The sequence below is a fragment of the Seriola aureovittata genome, chromosome 18 (genome assembly GCF_021018895.1).
Source record: "Seriola aureovittata isolate HTS-2021-v1 ecotype China chromosome 18, ASM2101889v1, whole genome shotgun sequence".
NCBI lineage: Eukaryota > Metazoa > Chordata > Actinopteri > Carangiformes > Carangidae > Seriola > Seriola aureovittata.
This window is the reverse complement of record NC_079381.1, coordinates 12,627,649-12,645,844: the sequence shown is the minus strand read 5'-3', so window position 1 is coordinate 12,645,844 and position 18,196 is coordinate 12,627,649. Positions and strand designations below refer to the sequence as shown.

Sequence of the window (18,196 nt, the reverse complement as noted above, 5' to 3'; positions counted from 1 at the left end):
ATAGTTTGTTTGTTTTTTTTTAAAAAGTGACTGTGCATGCTATTTATGTAAACGGCCCCATGGCTCAGAAAGCATGGAGAAAACAGATGAAGTGGTAAATAACAGAAAGCAAATGAGAAACAAGTGTTACACTCATCCAGTCACACCAGTCATGTTTCCAAATACAACAAATGAAGACAAGACTCCTGCTCCAACTCCGATTGACTTAGTAGTCAAACTAGAACTCAAACTCTTTACCAGCGAAACTTCCTATTCCCTATCATTTTTATTTAATGCAATTCTGTTTATTAGTTAAGTCTCCACAAGCTTGCATTCACTTTGAATTTATATATATATACACATATACATAAACATATACAAAGTGCACATCATAACCTTTATAATAATTGTATTTTTTAGGGTTAGGGTTTGTTATGTAAAGAAAAACCCTCTGCTATGATAAATATTTTTTGTTTAACATGGTTTTTTCCCACATAAAAAGTGAATAAAATGGGGCTGCACTATGGATGTATTATAAGAACATCCATGGGATGTAAGCAATTGTTCGCTTACTTCCTCATTGAAAAATCTGTCGGGCCTTATGCCCCGCCCACCACCGCTGCTCGCGCTAAGTTGACAGGTGAAACAGCAGCGCCAATCAATATGATTAGCTGAGGAAACGTCAGAGAGACTCAGCCACATGTTTCAGCCTGAGCCAGACCCAGACTCAGGAGTTTTTGAGGAGTTGGTTGTGCACCAAAATGAGCGACTAGAAGACGTATCAGCATGGTAAGCGTAGTTATTTATTTACGTTGTTTGTTAGCTTGTAACTCGCAGTGGTTGACAAAGTGTTAGCGGCTGGCTAATGCAAACTGTTGCTGTCTGTACTAACAAGGTTTTGGTGACTGGTGTAGGAGCAATGTGTCTCATGATGGTTAGTGTTAGAGGAAACAGGAGAGACTTGGCCACATGTTTGAGCTTCAGTCGGCCTCAGATGAGGAGAGTCTTCTGCACCAAAATCAACAGCGTAGTTAGCATCTTTTATTTGTTTATGCTGTTTGCTAGCTCGCAACTGACAGTGGCATCATAAATGTGTTAGTGGTTATGTTAATGCAAACTCTTGCTCCCTGTACTGACAAGGTTTCAAGTTTATTTTGCCCACCCCTTGTCCCCAAAGTTGACGGATTGGTTCCTCAGTTATATGATGTATGAAATCCTGGCTGTATGAGACTTCTCATTGGTTCACTGCAGTTCGAAGGTGGAAATGCGCAGCCATGGTTTTGACTGCTTATTTCACTCATGATATGTCTCAACAATCCTGATCCGTCCCCTGTGATATGATATGTCTTGTATTATATATATATATATATATATATATATATAAAACACGATATATATATATATATATATATATATATATAAAACACGATGTAGACATGTTAACAAGGTTAAAAACGTGATTTTCATTGGAGGGGGTCTTTAAATGATATCAGTTTTATTGTTTTCATATTTTTGTGTCTCCTTCAGTGTCAACTTCAGCAAATAAAAACTCCATAAATGCACAAATGGGGTTTTAAATGGTTTATTTTGTTTAAAAAGTAAGATAATGTCGATATAACAACGCTTCATTACTCAATTTATCTGAATATACACTTCTCACTGGACAGCGACAGTACATGAGCAATCCTCTGGCTATGTTGGTGGTTCTGTGGCTTCTTATTGTATCGCACATAGACAAACATGTACACATACTGTATGTGTGACTGAAACACAATAAGATGGACACATGTCAAACACTGTGCACTATGCCGTCTATTGCAATAACCCTGCAATAAATTAGGTCAGATATATCTTTTATGGTGCAGGTGTTGCATTAGTTATGATGTGCAACGACTGGAAAACACAGGCAGGAAGAGAGGCTGTGTGAAATGAAACTTTTATCTGCAGCCTTTCACATTTACTGAGGTTTTACTGGAAAATAAGCGATGCCACACAGTGTAATTAACTTTTAACCTTCATCTGGTCCCTAATAGAAATGTCCATGACAGCATCTTCAGAGCTGCGAGTTAGTAATTAACACAGGGGACGGATTAGGACTGTTGAGTTAATTAAAATGTTGAAATGCTTTGGCATTGTGATTCCTCTAAGCCTCATGGGCCGGAAAAAAATTGAGTGGGGTGCAGCAGAGGGTAAATGATTTTATTATACGTCTTCAGCAACATCACATCCAGTTTGCAAAAGAAAGTTCAAACATTTTTTAGCTGGATTACTAAACTGGAAGCTGCCTGGATGAAATAAGTCAACAACTTAGATACTGAGTTAATTAACATTTGTTTAAAGCTATACTTCAAAAACAGAACAGCAGTTTCTGCTTTTTACTCGCATTAAAGTGCTGGAGATGAACTGACAGCAGCAGTGCAGAGAGGCAGAGGCAGAAGGACGAAGAGAGGAAGAGGATGAGGAATGTGTTTTTCAAGGAAAACTTCTCCTCATGCTGAAAAAGACAGAATATTACCTCGAGTGTGAACAAGATCCTGTGGCCAAAGAGACATTGAAAAGAAAACACATCCTCACTTTTTAATAAAAATCTTTATCACATTGTTTTACAGCTGAATGCTGTTATTTCAGAAGCTGTCTAGTGATCACAAAAAAGTATTTTTCATTTATTGCCTCTTAAAGCAATGTCAGATTTTAGAGGACCTGTCTGTTTTATTGTATAGTTTTGTGTCTTGGGATAGCTGTGGAGAGTGTAATTTTGTCTCCTCTGTATTTTTTCTTTGTGTTTAGACCTTTGGGGAAAGAGTTATAACAGCAACAAACCTTTAATGTCCTCTTTGCTACGAAGCTACGTAACTTCATCTTCCCCAAATCCTATAACATACAGAGTTAATTAAGTCAACATGTTTCATAATGTCACATTTCCGGTTTATATTCATGTCTCTTATCAAAGAAAAGGATGAGTAGCGGTGGATGTTTGTGGCACAGTTGCAGACATAGTATGAATGTGTGCACAAATGTGTGCAGCCATGCATGTGAGTGTTTGTGGCAAATCCTCCCAAAAAAAGGAAAAAAAAATGCAACATTCATGAAGGAAGAGAGAAAATAAAAGAAACCACCTTTCGCAGACACACACACACACACATCATAGGCACATCTACACTGAACACACACCTTCAATTAAACCCTGAGCTGATGTGTAAGGCACCAGGGAAACTGGAGGCTCTCTGGAACTAGTGAGGCTAAAAATAACGTAAGTGTCTGCAGGAGTGAGACAGACCTGTAGGAAGATGAGAAGTGCAAGGACAGACAGACAGAACAGAAATATTAAATTTCACCAGTTTAGTTATCATTGCTGAAACAGCGGGGGAGATTTTGATATTTCAAGTCAATGTATTCTCTGATTAATGAGAATGATCTCAAGCTATTGGTGTATAATTAACTAAATGATAACCACCCACATTTTTAAAAAGGTACAGACTGAAATATCTAAACACCTGTTGGATGGATACAGTTTAGAAGAGGCATTCATGGTCCCCAGAGGATGAAACATAATGACTTTGGTGATACTCTGACTTTTCAGCACCAAGACCACAGACAGACTTAGTCTTTGTTTGATGAAACATGGTCAAAAGTGGAAGTGGAGATTTGCACTCAAGCTGTTTCATTTCATTCATAGAATAATGCAGAACGTTCTCATGTCACCAGCAAATCTTTTTGAGTTTGTGCATTTTACACTTTCATTTGCTCTTGCCAGTTTTTATGTTTCATTAATCGACTTTCCCTCTAATGTCTCTTTTTAATGTCTATTCCACCTGAGATAAAGCGTTGCCTTCAAACATCACATTTCTCCTTCTTAAGCACTGATGGACAACATTTCCTATTGTAACAAATACATCTTGGAGATAGTGAAGAACATTTCTCCTTCATTCAAACCTCCCTGTGACTTGTGGGAACAATAACCACAAATGAGACAAATGACATTCATAGAATTTGAGGAGGCACTTTAACAGATGCAGAGGCCATGTCAGTATATTTTGGGCAGCTTCCTGCTCTCATATTCATTTTTCTTTAATGTGATACCATGGATGGAAACAGGTGCACGGTACAGAGTGTTCCCTTAATGGGGTGTAGTTTCAAAATTCAAAGTCAAATTAAAGGAGCTTTGCAGCACAATGCCATTGTGACGCTGTGGTGTCAGTACATTGCAGATGTAAAGCCTGTCTATTTGATGTTGATGGGAAGTCTTGCTTTTTTATTGTTTGAGAATATTTGGTAAGAACAATTCAACCACCCAACCAACCTAAATTGGATAAAAGTCACAAAATAGTATTATTAGTAGTAGTATTATAATTATATCTGAGTATACAGACATAACACAGCAAATCAACTCGGACAGTGTGTGTGTGTGTGTGTGTGTGTGTGTGTGTGTGTGTGTGTGTGTGTGTGTGTGTGTGTGTGTGTGTGTGTGTGTGTGTGTGTGTGTGTGTGTGAGAAACACAGTAATCCTGTTTAATTTCCTCAGAGAGTCTGGGTCTGAGTTTGGACCCACACATCATCGCTGCTCGTTATAATATGTCTAGCACTTCTAATAACATTTGTCACGATGCAAACACCTCGTCCGCACCTCGCTCCTTCTGTGGCTCTATAAAGCGTCCGCCTCCTCTCGGTGCTGTTTGCTGGATGAGCCGAGGATCACGACTCTGCAGCTCATCACGGACTCAATCACACCTTCACTCTCTCACTCTTCAGGTGCGAACTTTTGCTGACCTGCAACACGTAGATGTGGTGATTACGGTTTATCCTCAGTGCATCTCTCTCTCTCTCTCTCTCTCTCTCTCGCTCTCTCTCTCTGTGTCTTGTCTCTCTCGCGCGCTCTCTCTCCATGCAGCTGCAGCTCACTGGGTCGTTTTGAGGAACGCGAGCTGAGGACCGTTGCAGCGATTCTTCTCCAAAGCATCAACACAAGCCCAGACGCAATGCAGGTGCAGTAAACATCTATTACTTTATGCTTTAATGTACTTATTGCTGGAATAGATTCCACTAACATGCAGAAAGATTAATCATGGCCATTGCTGCTGTGAGCGTTTTGTAACTCACAGTATGATAGCCTACTTTTTAAATTAACAGCGCAAAGTCCTTCAACTCAGCTGAACATTAGAGAAAAAGAGCTGTACATCACATTTTAAAGGCATGAATTAGTGGAGGAAGTGTTCAGATCTTCAGGCTGAAACAAAAGTCCTGCGTGAACTAGGCATGTATTATCAGAAAAATATACTTAAAGTGTCAAAAGAAAAAACTAAAAAAAAAAACTAATTATGTGGAAATAAAAAATTGTAATTAGTTAAAAATTGCATTATTGGGGATGTTGTTATTGACGTATTACACTAATAGAAGCAGCATTTAATGTGGTGGCTTGTTGATGTGTGTCTAACTTTAACTACTTTATCTATTGGAGAGATCTATAAATATGCATTAAATTTTATTGGTTGATCATATTTTTTGTATCGAAAGACTAACTAAGGCTGTCAGGTGAATGTGGTAGAGTAAAAAAGTAAAGTATTTCCCTCAAATGTAAATGTACCTTTTTTATAAAAATAAAAAAAATGCACTCAACTACAGGAGGCTACTTGAGTAAATGTACTTTCCACCACTCCTGATTTCACACTATAAACAGAATTATAATATGGAAACATGCATGTTGACGTAATGTGCTTGTTTGACCAGTAACTTGAAGCCAAAACATGTTAACCACATGGCAAACAGAAATCAAAACAGATTAGAAAAGCATAACAGGTGGCAAAGAGTTGAGCTGGAAACCAGACTGAAAACCAGGACACAGACTTGATGGGGTCCAAGCAGGAGAACAACTTCTTTTTGTCATTTCATTGAAACAGCCATGAGCTCCTCTTCTCTGTGTGTGTGTGTGTGTGTGTGTGTGTGTGTGTGTGTGTGTGTGTGTGTGTGTGTGTGTGTGTGTGTGTGTGTGTGTGTGTGTGTGTGTGTGTGTGTTGTGTGTGTGTGTGGTGTGTGTGTGTGTGTGTGTGTGTGTGTGTGTCTCTGTGTCTGTGTCTGTGTGTGTGTGTGTGGTAGCATATGTGATGATCAGTGGAGGAGGGTCACCCACAGTGTTCATGATGACTTCATGATCACAGGGAGCATCTCACTACTCAGCACACATGGCTCCTTTGTTTTTACTAATGCAGCGCTTTGGATGTTAAGACCCTAAATCACCTTCTGTTCAGATCCTTTAAAACAGTTTTTCATCCTCACAGACAATTTAGTATGACTGACAATTTATAATTTACTTGATATAAAAGCACATTTTATTATAAAGGTTTTAAATAAATACCTTAATTAAACTTGACATTAGTGAAGTTTGAAGTAACTACTTCAGTCACTGCAGAAGGATATATGCTGCATATATGAATGAGACTGCTTTATGCACTTGAATATACATCCGTGCATTTAGTTCTTCAGTGTGATTGTGTGTCTGCCATGGATGCCTATTGTATGTTTGTGTGCATGTCTGTTTGCATGTGTCCGGTTGTTTATGTGGCTTTTGGATGGTCCATCAAGTGTACGTCTGTTTAACTCGTCCTCGTCACTCACCTCACCGTGGCAGCAAACTCTGATCTTTTATTGATGCAGATTTAAGTAGTGTGAATTATTGAGCGACATTCTCGATGCTCTGTATGCTTTGGCATCCTTTCGTATTCAAATACGGGACTAAGGGGAGATCCCCAGACAGTAGTTCTGTCTATTTTCTCTACAAACTCTATACCTTATATTCTCAGCAACCTCTTAAAGAAAGCTGTTTTATTCATAAGAGCCCGTTATCACAAGCAAGTAAAAGACCTTGCATAGACAGAGAGAGAGATGAGATGGGAGCCTTAAGAAGGGAAGAGAAAAACCGAAGGTAACTCAAATGGGCGACAAAGAACCAAACAATAAAAGGAAGGAACAAACCTCACACACTGTGAACCTGTGCCAAGAAGAACAGTCCAATAACACTGACAGTGACTATGAGTCAACACATACTCCCTGTTTCTCAGAGCCAGACAGTATAGCTCAGAAAAACAGTCTCACAGAGAGATGGTGACACAACAAATTATTTCAGAATGGAAAGAGAACCAAACACATGCAGACCCTTAAAAAGAAAAAACAAAAAAAACACCACAGTTCTCATCCTAAAATTGTCCTGACACAAGTGTAATTGGATTATTTTAGAGCAAGTGAGTCATGTTTGAAAATGTAAAGCTTCATTATCACTGAAATATTAATCTGAACATAGAAACACTGAATGCGTGCCCAGTGTGAGATGACAACATGTTGTGTGATGATGGAAATAACTGGAAATATAGTAACAGCTGGTGTGTCCCTGTTCCCAGAAGAGCTCCTGTTACTGGAATATTATACCTTTTCCAATTCATTCTCTCTTTGTCCGGAAGCACCAGTTTTGTCAGAAGCACTGTACATAGACTGATCTCCTGCTACTTTCAGTGTTAAAATATGTTCAACACAAAGGCAGGATTTAGCTGCAAAGTGCGCAAGGGATTCCTACGAGAGTGGCAACCGCATAAAGACCAATACATTTTGTAATAAACACTTAACTATTCATATCAAATGAGCTGTTTGAGTATCAAGGTATTGATGACCGAGGCACTGATCTGTTCACCCTGTTAGCTGCATGTAGCTCCTCCTGCAGGTCCAGCTATCAAGTGCCTTGCTGTTTCACAATATAAAGCTATAAAAGCAGATCCAGCTTACAAGTACCAAACCTTCTTTTTTTTGTCATGCAACCATAAGATTAAAAGCCTCCTTCAATATGTAACTTGTGCTTCCTAAAAGTTATTAGGTTTTGTGTATAATGTCTCATTTAGATTAAATTGTTCAGGAACTTCAGGTCTAGATGGTGTTAGATGTTCACCGTACTATAATCTGTAAACTGCCTGTAAACCAATGGAACCGCAACGGGAAGTGCCATAGAAATTGTAATTCAAATGGGAAACATCAACTTCAACACAGAGCATAGTGCTGCGTCTTTGTCGTTTAAAACCTGTATCCAGCGATTGTGTGCCGCACGGTGGCAAAGCAAATAAGCTGTGAATACTACACTGACATATTAAGTTCATATTTACCCAACCAGGAGCAACATTAGCATTCATTTGGACTCATATTTGAGTCCACCTAATGAAGTCTAATATCCACTCTCCTTTCTAAATCAGTTTTTAGTCATCAACAACCCCTGAAGGAAATAATGTAACTACCATCATGTTCTGCAGCTCATCCCTGGCTGTGTGTGTCTGCTGCTTGGTGCTAAATGTACATTAGGGCTTTAGAGCTTTATCACTGAAAAACATCTAAAAATAACGCTGCTGAGAGCTGTGAGGAACTGTGGGTCATAAAACCAAAACAATGGGCTCAAAGATGCAAAAATGTTCTGTAGATCTGAGGGGAACTGCCACGGTAACCTCTCTCCCTCCCTCCAAAATCAAATCTGTAAACAGAAATTGTAACTATACCTGATTTAAATATTAACTGATGAATCTAGCTTATAAGACACACACAACACGCAGTTAGGTGTCAGAAGATAAAGAATGGAGGCGACCTATAGCCTGGAAGTGGCTGCTTTTCCAGGCATCACTGGTTGTTTTCCTCTCCCTGCCTGAGGTGTGTCAGGTGATCCCTCTTGTAGGGGCTTTTGACAGCGGAGGAGCACCAGAGGGTTTATCTTCAAAGAGCTTTTCTTTTCCCTCTCAGAGGACACTTTCTTTTCTGTACTTCCTCAGGCGGATGAGAAGACGGTGGATGGCGGTCTGCTGCCTGATGCCAATGGAAAAGATCCAAACCCGGGCGGACAGACAGAGGGCTCCAAGTGGCAGAAACCGCGGCTCTCACGTAAATCTCTCATGAAGTGCTGTCTCGTCAAATGGATCATCGCCAGCACCAAGCAACAGGGACCAGGTAGAGGCACATGAACAGAGCCACCACCAGGCAACAACACAATATATTGAATATCAGCATGATTGTGACAGCAGGGGAGGTGGGAGATTCAGCAGGGAGGCAGGTCTTCAATCTCCCACACTACAGAATACATTAATTTTTGAGCTTCTTCACCATCCACAGTATAGATCTACATTTAAAATGCTCTCTATTCTTTCCCTCTACTCAGTGTTTACAGCACATACCTCTCTGCTCACTAAGCGCCACTTCATTTTAGCAGGTCATCGGTCAATGACTGGACAGCTGCCACTTTCCCTTTAGCCTCTGATTGTGCTTCGTAGAATGAAGTTTGATCCACTCCACATTTCTCCCTCCCCATCTAAAACTCGCTGTACACACAGAACTTGCCACTTCATCTCTGAGGAATGATTTCACCTTTGGAACTCGTTTCTATCTTAACTACTCAATTAGCGTACTTTGAAATTATAATAAGTTAATTAAAGAAGGTACCACGCCACACCACCAGTCACAAGTGTTAAATGGCGCTTTTTTTTTTTTTTCCATAGATAGATGAAGAGCACTGTGTCTTCGACTGCCCCTACATGCCCCAGTTTTCTATCTGAATTATTGACATTGCCCTCCTGTGTGGGCAAGACAGTGCAGACAGTCTGCTGCGTGCATGCACAATCTTTCCTGCCAATATCACATTTTGTCTTGATTCCCCTAATGTGCAAACAGTCTCTTTGATTCATTCAAATATTTGTCTGTCTTTTGTGCTTTGATAAGCCTCAGTGAAAAAATACAGTGGTAAGCAGACAAAAGCCGTCATTTCCAGAGATGACCTGCTGTTGTCATCTAGACTCATTTGCTGCCGACTTCTCTCTCTGTGCCAACAGACAGATGGCCGAGTGCCTTGGACAGGACATCGAGGCTTTAATGGCTAACAAACCGTCACTTCAAAGTAAAACAGCTACACATTTACAGTTCAACCATATATCCCATCCCTAATTTAGACATCTGTGAGGAAATGGTCTTGATTTCTTTTATTTATGAGGCCTTTAATTATATCTGTCGTAGAACTCTATTAGATGTAATGCACTGAATCACTAAATTCTTGTCATCACTCTCATCATTTCTTACCTTTTATTTTTCTTTACTGTTTGTTAACCTCTGAAATGGAAACATTCATTGAGGTTTAAACGTATGTCCTTCACATCGTAACAACTTTATCGCCATCTGCTGGTGTGTAGACATTAATACAACCTGAGTGCCTCCTGTCCTTACAGTAGATGTTGGTGTGCACTCATTCTCATACGTGTGTGTTTCATACACAACACCACACTGGAAATAGTCTGTGGTTTTTCTGAAGAATGCTTGCAAAAGTAATACAACTGCTTTGAAATAAAAAAAATCATGTTTGATAATAGAGAATCGCTGCTGAATGGAGACAAAGATGTCTTCTGTTTCTCTAGTTATGAACATGAGAATGAGAATATGAGAATAAAACAATTGCAAGTAATAGATACTTTTGCCATCACACAGCAGGATTCAGCTGAGGATGCTGCACTTAGAACACTTAGCTGTAACTAAGCTCTGAAAACAAAGTTTGTAGATGTCTGTTTGGCTGTAATTACAATGTACTTGTGTTACTGCAGAGGTAGCACTTAAAATGTCTCACTGCCTTGTGAGTTTCTTTGTTTTTCCACCTCATACTCGATATGAAATAGTAGTTTGTTGCTTAGTTTACAATAATATAGAGAGTGAAAACATTTGTGCATTCTGTCACATCAGACCAGCTTTAGGAGTCGTCACGTAAGGTTTGAATACTAGTACAGATAACGTAAATCCTGCTGCATAAATGCCCTTTAGAATGGCCGTCAAAGCCATCAAGCGTTTGCAGTAGAGTCAGTGTTTGACGATGTAAATCAAAGTTTAAAGAAACCTGGATAACAAGTGTATGAAGGACAGATAAAGTCCCTTCCTAACCTCCTTGTTTGTATGAAGTTTCTAAAAACAGTTCTTAGTTAAGTTAAGGATGTATAATTGTGTGATGAGAACTTGTGTGATATTTTGATCGATGGGCTCAGGCTCTGAGTTGTAATGTTGCCCTCACCGCAGTCATTAGAGCCTGGCGTTGAGTCTGATGGCTGCACTGTCGGCTTCCCTGCGTTCCCTTCACTTATGTCTGTGTTTAGTAGAAGAACACGGACAGATCAGCACTTAAGGTGCATTAAACATCAGCTTTAATGTTGTTATAATGTTATATGGCATGAGATGGCTGTGTGCAAAAACCCTCAGTTGTATTTGAGGGTTAACTTGCAGCACTTTCTAAGCTACATGATCCATCACCCCTGATCTCACAGTTTACGCTCTGCTGACTCATAAAAGGCAAAGTTCTGGATATCATAATGCCGGGACCAGAGGCTTTATGTTTTCAGGTTGTCCGTCTGTCTGTTCGTACATACAGTATGTACGAACGTTGTACGCACATCCCATTCTCGTGAACACAATATCTCAGTAACACCTTGAGGGAATTTCTGCAAATTTGGCACAAACTCAAGGATTAACCGATTAGATTTTGGTGGTCAAAGGTCACAGTGACATCACGAAACAGTTTTCACCGTGTGAACGCAGCATCTCGAGTAGTCGTCTAGGAAATCCCTTCAAATTTGGCACAATCGTTCACCTTCAAGGAGGTTAATGAAATGGTTACAATTTTATATGATTCTGGATAAAGCCAGAATAGCTCATTAGTTATTTCAGTAGTTGTTTGACTCGGACATTATTAAAGACAAGTCCATTTGGTGTCTCTAACTTACATAAAGCCATCTAAATGCATCTCTGGCCCGCTTTCTCTGCCTGCTCTAGGACCAATATTTTACCTCTCAACAATTGATTTGCCCTCCACCCTCCTTTCCTACTTAAACTGAGTCCATTATGTTGTGCAGAGTCATCATATACTCACATTTTTCTTTAGTCGTGTCATCTTCCAGCACGGCATTATCATACAAAGGCTCGCTCAGGTCTTAACAACAAAGGTATTTTTAGACTGCCAGCCGTCATGTTATGAGGAGCATTTCACAGCAGATAGAAATTGACCTCTGATGTGTGCAGCACAGACGTAATTCAACTTTACTATTCTTAACTGCGATGTCATAAACGAAGCACTGTTTTTACAGTCAAAGCAGTCACGTCCGAGTTACTGAGCCTGTGTATCGCTGAACGACCCAGCAGACGCAAGCAGCGCCACAAAGGGCAGGGCAGACTCCTTCTCTCTAAGTGCTGTTCATATCCCAGCCATCAGCGGATGTGGATCAATGCTTGGTTTTACAGCTTTGCATCCTTGAAATGACTGAGCAAATAAAGACAACTTAGATTGTCAATCACAGACTATTAGTAAAGAAATTCCTTCAGTAAGAACATCACCAACCTCATACACACACACACACACACACACGCACACACATATAAATATATATATGTATATATACACACACACACAACTCAAGAGAGAGTGGGGGTGGAGCCCCTGAGTCGATGGAGTTGTGGGAGAAACCCTAAAATGAACTAGGCTGGATGTAAAAAGCTGCCGAGTAGTAACACAGATGGATCGTTTGCGAGTGGAGATAACTGCGGCTCATTTTGGGGGATTAAGACGATATGAATTTGATATGTCTTTGCAAGAGCACACCATGGACTGCACCTGTTTACTGAAAGGAGGATGCTCTTCAGTCACTCTAATAGCATTTTTTTCCCCCTGACTGGTCAGTGGTTGAAGTCAGGAGTTTCATTTAAGTGTATATAATTGCTGATGCCTGTACAAAAAACACTGATAAAGAGGAGGCGGCTGGAGGAAGGAGATGATTAGCAGCAGGTGATGTTCAAATGCGACGTTTAGAAACACATCGGGAAAGAATTTCAACGTTAAGTTTTTTTAAAACGTGTTTTGCACAGGTTATATCTAATGCAGGGCAACGATGGGATTGGAGGGAATGGAAATTATTGCCATTGCTGTTGTTATTGGACTGTTTATTGTTGTGCTCAAACAGTTTGGGATTTGGGAGCCCTTGTCGTTGGAAGGTAAGACATGAAGAGCAAGTCTGGAGAAAATAATATTGTAGGTTTAAACTTTTGTATTCTGTATAAGAGTAATACTGTTAAACATTCTTGTCATTTGATTTTGTTGTATGTAATAACAAAGCTAAAGTTATGAGTATATAATTGTAGTCACACAAACAAGCTGTAAAATATTAAAGGATAGGTTTACATTTCTTCAAGTGAAAAACACTCACATCAGAAATGTGTGAGGAGGGGATCTCCTCACGGCCTGTATGAACCTCTACAGTGAGCAAAATATTTTTTAATGTACACAATGGCATGTAAGTGCTGTTTTAAAAAAAAAAAAAAAAAAACAGACTTGACAAAATGTGAATCTGTCCTTTAATGGTGTGTTCACTGTGTTGGTAAATGTAACTTGTAGATATCAAGCCAAATATTTTAACAGTCCTGCGACTTTCTTCTTCCCCTCTGATTTCTTCATCGCCTCTCCTCAATCCCTGCCTTGTCTTTTTCAACTTTCTGTGCGTGTTGCTCTTGTAAAGACGGTGAGTACCTGCAGTGGTAGTTTCATTTTATCCCAGCTCTTTCTGCGCTGGCTCACTGGGAGTTAGTGACACATGTGCTTTCATTGCAAGTCAGATGCTCTGTCTAAAATCCCTATTCGATCCCTGCATTTGCTTTGTGCCATTTTATGCAAGTGCCAGACTGACAGTTTTTGTGAAATCTATGCTCTGTTTATACAATAGTGACCTCAGAAATGCCCACAATAGCTAAAAGAAAAGGATTAGCATGTTTATCTGCTTATTTCCATCCTATTTCCTTTGCAGTTCTAGAAGTTCCTCTTACTCGTACGTTTTCTCACTTTTCTGTAAAAAAAAAAAAAAAATCTCTCTTTCTTTCGGTCTCATCTTCTTGTATCCAATACTGAACATTCTTCTTACCATCCTTTATCTTCTACCCATTTCCTTGTCTCACCTTCCCTTTTCTAACCTCTCAATTTTATACTTTGTTTTGTCTGAAGATGGTGAGCATTTTGAGTTACGTGCAGTCATTTTAATTTTTCGCCTACCATCTGTTTGATTTTCTAGTGTTCGATTCCTCCCCTGCCCTTCCCTTTTTTTTTATTTCTTTCTTGTCTTACCTCTGTTTCCTCCCTCTTTTCTCCCTCCCCTCTGTTTCCCACCTTCCCCGACTTCTCTGTTTCCCCTCTGACAGACAGCACTGACGGTGACCTTGAACTCTCCATGGTGCGACACCAACCTGAGGGCCTTGACCAGCTCCAAGCCCAGACCCAGTTCACCAGGAAGGAGCTCCAGTCGCTTTATAGAGGCTTCAAAAATGTATGAAAACAGTCAGAGGAATGGCCGGGATTCCTCACACCCACTTTCTCACCTGTTCCCCAGTCACTCATTAGCTCCTTAGGAGCCTATATGTCCTGGTCCACCTCCACTTTCCCCCTGCCAGATTCTCTGTTGTGTCATTCCTGCTGTTGTTTTCAGCCTTGTTGCCTGTTTTACCTCCTGCCTGTTTTTGGACTTGCACCACTGAGCCAAGTTTCGGTTTATTGTTTATATATTTTGTGTTTTACCAACACATGCTCGAGCGTGGGGGTGACGTTATACATGCTTTTGCTAAGTGCCGATGCAAGTAATGCATATTGACAGTTATTGGCTGTAATGCGCCTTTAAAAGTTGCAAAGTGCCATTAAAGAGGAGAGGAAGAAGACCACAAGCTGAAGTAAACAAAACTGCATCATTAAAAATGCTTTGCTTTAGTGTAAACAAAACTGATTGTTTCAAATGAAATATCTTTTTCACAGCAGAAATTTGTCATAGCAGGAGAAGCACATGTGCAATTAATAGGATTGTGAATGAGGGTTACTGGGAAACGTCAGCTAAACAGATCTGTATTTAATATTATTACTTCCACCTATATTTTTGCTGCTATGTCAATAATAAAAGTAAAAAAAAGCAGTTTATTTCAATTATCAGTAAAATCAGATGCTTCATGTTCTTTGGATGTAATGAAAACCTGACTTGCATTTGCATAGGTTGTATTTACAAGGAAACACAACATCTCAGAGAAAGCAAATATTTAGCTTGTGACTCATCATTTTGGCCAGTGATGTTAGGAAAATTCCCACTGGTGTTGGTGGCAGACCAAGAGCAGCGGGTGGAAAAACATGTCATTTCAAGAGATTTTAGCAGCTTCTCCAGCTCCCTTTTTCCCCCTGTGCTCTTGTTGTACTGATACTGAACTGTTTCCCCTTCTCTGCATCACTTGCATTTTCCCTTGACCTGAACCAAAACGTGAAGACACTCTCACAGCAGCTTAAACGCAGTAATTCTGTGTAACTGCATTCTGTGGATTGATGAAAAGCTCGAAAGGCCTCAGACAAAATCTTCTCAATTCGCTATTGCTACTGGATATCCTGCTCTTCTCACCCTCTAGTGACCATGTCCTTGCACTGCAGCTAGGGATCACGTCTGCACACTACAACACCATTTTAAAATCTCTTTTTAAAAAATAACAAAGGAGCAGAGAGTAGGTTAATCATCAAGAAACACTTTGTTGAGCTGCTTCCCATAATACAGAAGAATTAAATGTGCATGTGTATATTCAGTATAATCTTGTCATTAAGTTTCAAAATAATGGCATTGTGCTGTTCCTGTGCATCCTGTTGTGTGAAACTGCTGGTGAGTACAGAAAAGATAAAAGGAGCTATAAAAAAAATTTTTTTTTACCCTTCAATAGGAATGTCCCAGCGGACTCGTGGATGAAGAAACATTCAAGACCATTTACTCACAGTTCTTCCCTCAAGGAGGTACAGTCTGAAATGTAAACTATAAACCTATGAAAGATTGACCTGATAGATTGTGAAACAAGCAAAGTAAGTCATGGTTGCAATAAATAATTGGGGTTTGCAAGAGTCACAAAATGTTCATTTTCAACCCTGTATGTCCATTATTTGTCCTCAGATGCGACCACATATGCACATTTCCTGTTCAACGCGTTTGACATGGACAGAAGTGGCTCCATCCGCTTTGAGGTGAGTGTACAGAGGTCTGCATATCTGTGTGACGTGTATTTGGTTTTAGTTTAAAGTAGGATGCAATGATTTTTGTTTTACAGGATTTTGTGTTAGGATTGTCTGTGTTGCTTAGAGGCTCTGTTACAGAGAAACTCCGATGGGCGTTTAATCTGTACGATATCAACAAGGATGGCTACATTACAAAAGAGGTAGGGTCAAAATTCTCTTAAGAGAAATACATCAAAATCTGTTGCAGTGTCATGATTTCTACAGATGTAAATCTGAGCGGGTTTTGTTGCTATTTTTATTTCTCTATAGGAAATGTTGGCAATAATGACGTCCATTTATGACATGATGGGCAGGTATACCTCACCCAGTGTACGAGAGGAATCCCCCTTTGAGCATGTGGAGAAATTCTTCCAGGTGTGTTATCTCTGACGCCACTAAACGACACGGTCTAATCCTTGGCATCTAAATAGATGTTATTACATCCAGATATTGTACTGATCCAAGACCACAACCTGTGTTACTGTACACAGTCATTACAATAGAGTCACAAATTTGTTGCAGGAACAAAAAAAACAAACCTAACTAAAATGCACAGGTCAAGAAATATATTATCACAAGGTGCAGAACAGCATCGGTTTTAACACACTGCAAATGTAAATGTGCGTCAGTCTGTCTCGTAACAATGTTATTATATGTCTGGTGACAGGGTGAAAGTTGGTTTTTAGTACACTGCATCACAAGCAGTGGACAAAGGTCAATAATCTCTAAACTGTTCAACACACAATCAAAAACCTTGTGTTCACACATTCCTTCAGTCCAGCTGAATCTCCTGAAACACCTTCACTACACAGATTTCTTTTTTTGTTACAATTTCACAGAATATCCTAAATCTACTTTCGGACACTGGACTGTATCTTTGGGTTTTGTGAAAAAAAAGATACAAACTAAAAACCTAAAACTGCACCTAAACTTTTGATGTGGCATCTCCAGATTCTCAAATCAAAGAATCTGAAGACCAAACTTCTTCCAAACCCACAGTTTGTCACTGTGATTTCATGACACACTTTTAAACCTTAGATGAAAATCCTTCTGAGTTACTCTTCATAAAGTATTTTACTCACTTACTTTCCTACTTGACTAAACATGAAGTCTCTCTCCTTTACATGTCTGACATTTTTCAGAAAATGGATCGTAACAGAGATGGAGTGGTGACTATAGATGAGTTTATAGAAACCTGCCAGAAGGTAAAGCAGTAATAAAAGTGACTAATGTGCTCAAACTGCACAGATTGACTGTTCACTGTTGCTTTTTGCACAACACCACATGTAGCCTATTACTTGGATCTTTTGTTCATTTTCTCGACAGGATGAAAGTATAATGGCTTCCATGCAGCTCTTTGAGAACGTCATCTAGTTTCTTTAGACGGATGTGGATCAGTAATGCTGCATAGCGCTCCCAGCTGAAACAACTTTCATCCTGAAAAGGAATTCAAACTGTTCTATGCAGAGAAATGTGAAGAATTCACCAAATCACTTGGAGAAATGTTTCTTTGCATGACAGTTTTAATCTTCTTTTTGCACATGAAGCAAATGTGGAAAATTAAAAACTTCATCGTTACCAGATGAGCATGCGTTTGCCCAACAAATCAAAGCATGTGATGCAAACCACATTGAGCACAAACAGGAGGTTTTATTGTTGACCACTCTGAAACTCGGGCATAAGTGGGATGATACTTTGTTACTGTACTATACTGTAAAGAAAATAATTATGTTTCTAAGTTCCTCAGATGTTTGTGTAAACATGATACCCCGTCATTGTCATGTTGACCCAAAACCTGCTGAAATAAATGTCTACCTTCACCAATTGTTAACTCTATTTTCTTTTTTATGTCTTAAGTTCCTCACAGAGACCAAAAATAAGTCTGAAGTGTGTCTCCTTTCCACATGTGCAGGTTTTAACTTGTTTGTATCTTTTGCTAATTTTCACACGGACAGCACAAAAAGGCTCAGGTGTGTCCACTTTCAGAATAAAATACAGAAATGTAAGGGTCTAGCAAATGGTTGCATCAGGAGTGTTGCATTGTATTTCAGGCTGTGGATCTGTAAAGCTGCAAAAAAAAAAAAAAAAAAAAAAAAAAAAGCCATGAAGCAAAGTTGTGTGTAACTGGCTACTTGC

General features: G+C 39.5%; 1 protein-coding gene across 3 annotated transcripts; it reads left to right on the top strand.

Moving 5' to 3' along the window:
* Positions 1-650: 650 nt before the first annotated feature.
* LOC130186125 (calsenilin-like) lies at positions 651-17,884 on the top strand. 3 transcript variants are annotated; one of them, XM_056402884.1, is made up of 10 exons: positions 651-768; positions 4,868-4,961; positions 8,769-8,943; positions 14,197-14,321; positions 15,736-15,805; positions 15,960-16,030; positions 16,114-16,221; positions 16,331-16,435; positions 17,203-17,265; positions 17,387-17,884. In XM_056402884.1, exons 1-10 carry the CDS (start codon positions 680-682, stop codon positions 17,432-17,434), a joined length of 948 nt encoding a protein of 315 aa, XP_056258859.1. In that variant the 5' UTR covers positions 651-679; the 3' UTR covers positions 17,435-17,884. The 3 variants fall into 3 exon arrangements, with proteins under 3 accessions (XP_056258859.1, XP_056258860.1, XP_056258861.1); XM_056402885.1 differs by lacking the exon at positions 651-768 and adding an exon at positions 4,491-4,728; XM_056402886.1 differs by lacking the exons at positions 651-768; positions 4,868-4,961; positions 8,769-8,943 and adding an exon at positions 8,956-13,002.
* Positions 17,885-18,196: the final 312 nt, after the last annotated feature.

Bases quoted from the DNA above. Each gene is read 5' to 3' on its own strand.
- LOC130186125 (XM_056402884.1), top strand. From the start codon at position 680: ATGTTTCAGCCTGAGCCAGACCCAGACTCAGGAGTTTTTGAGGAGTTG. The intron at 8,944-14,196 runs GTAGAGGCACAT...CCCCTCTGACAG, and splicing joins CACCAAGCAACAGGGACCAG to ACAGCACTGACGGTGACCTT. The intron at 16,436-17,202 runs GTGTGTTATCTC...GACATTTTTCAG, and splicing joins ATGTGGAGAAATTCTTCCAG to AAAATGGATCGTAACAGAGA.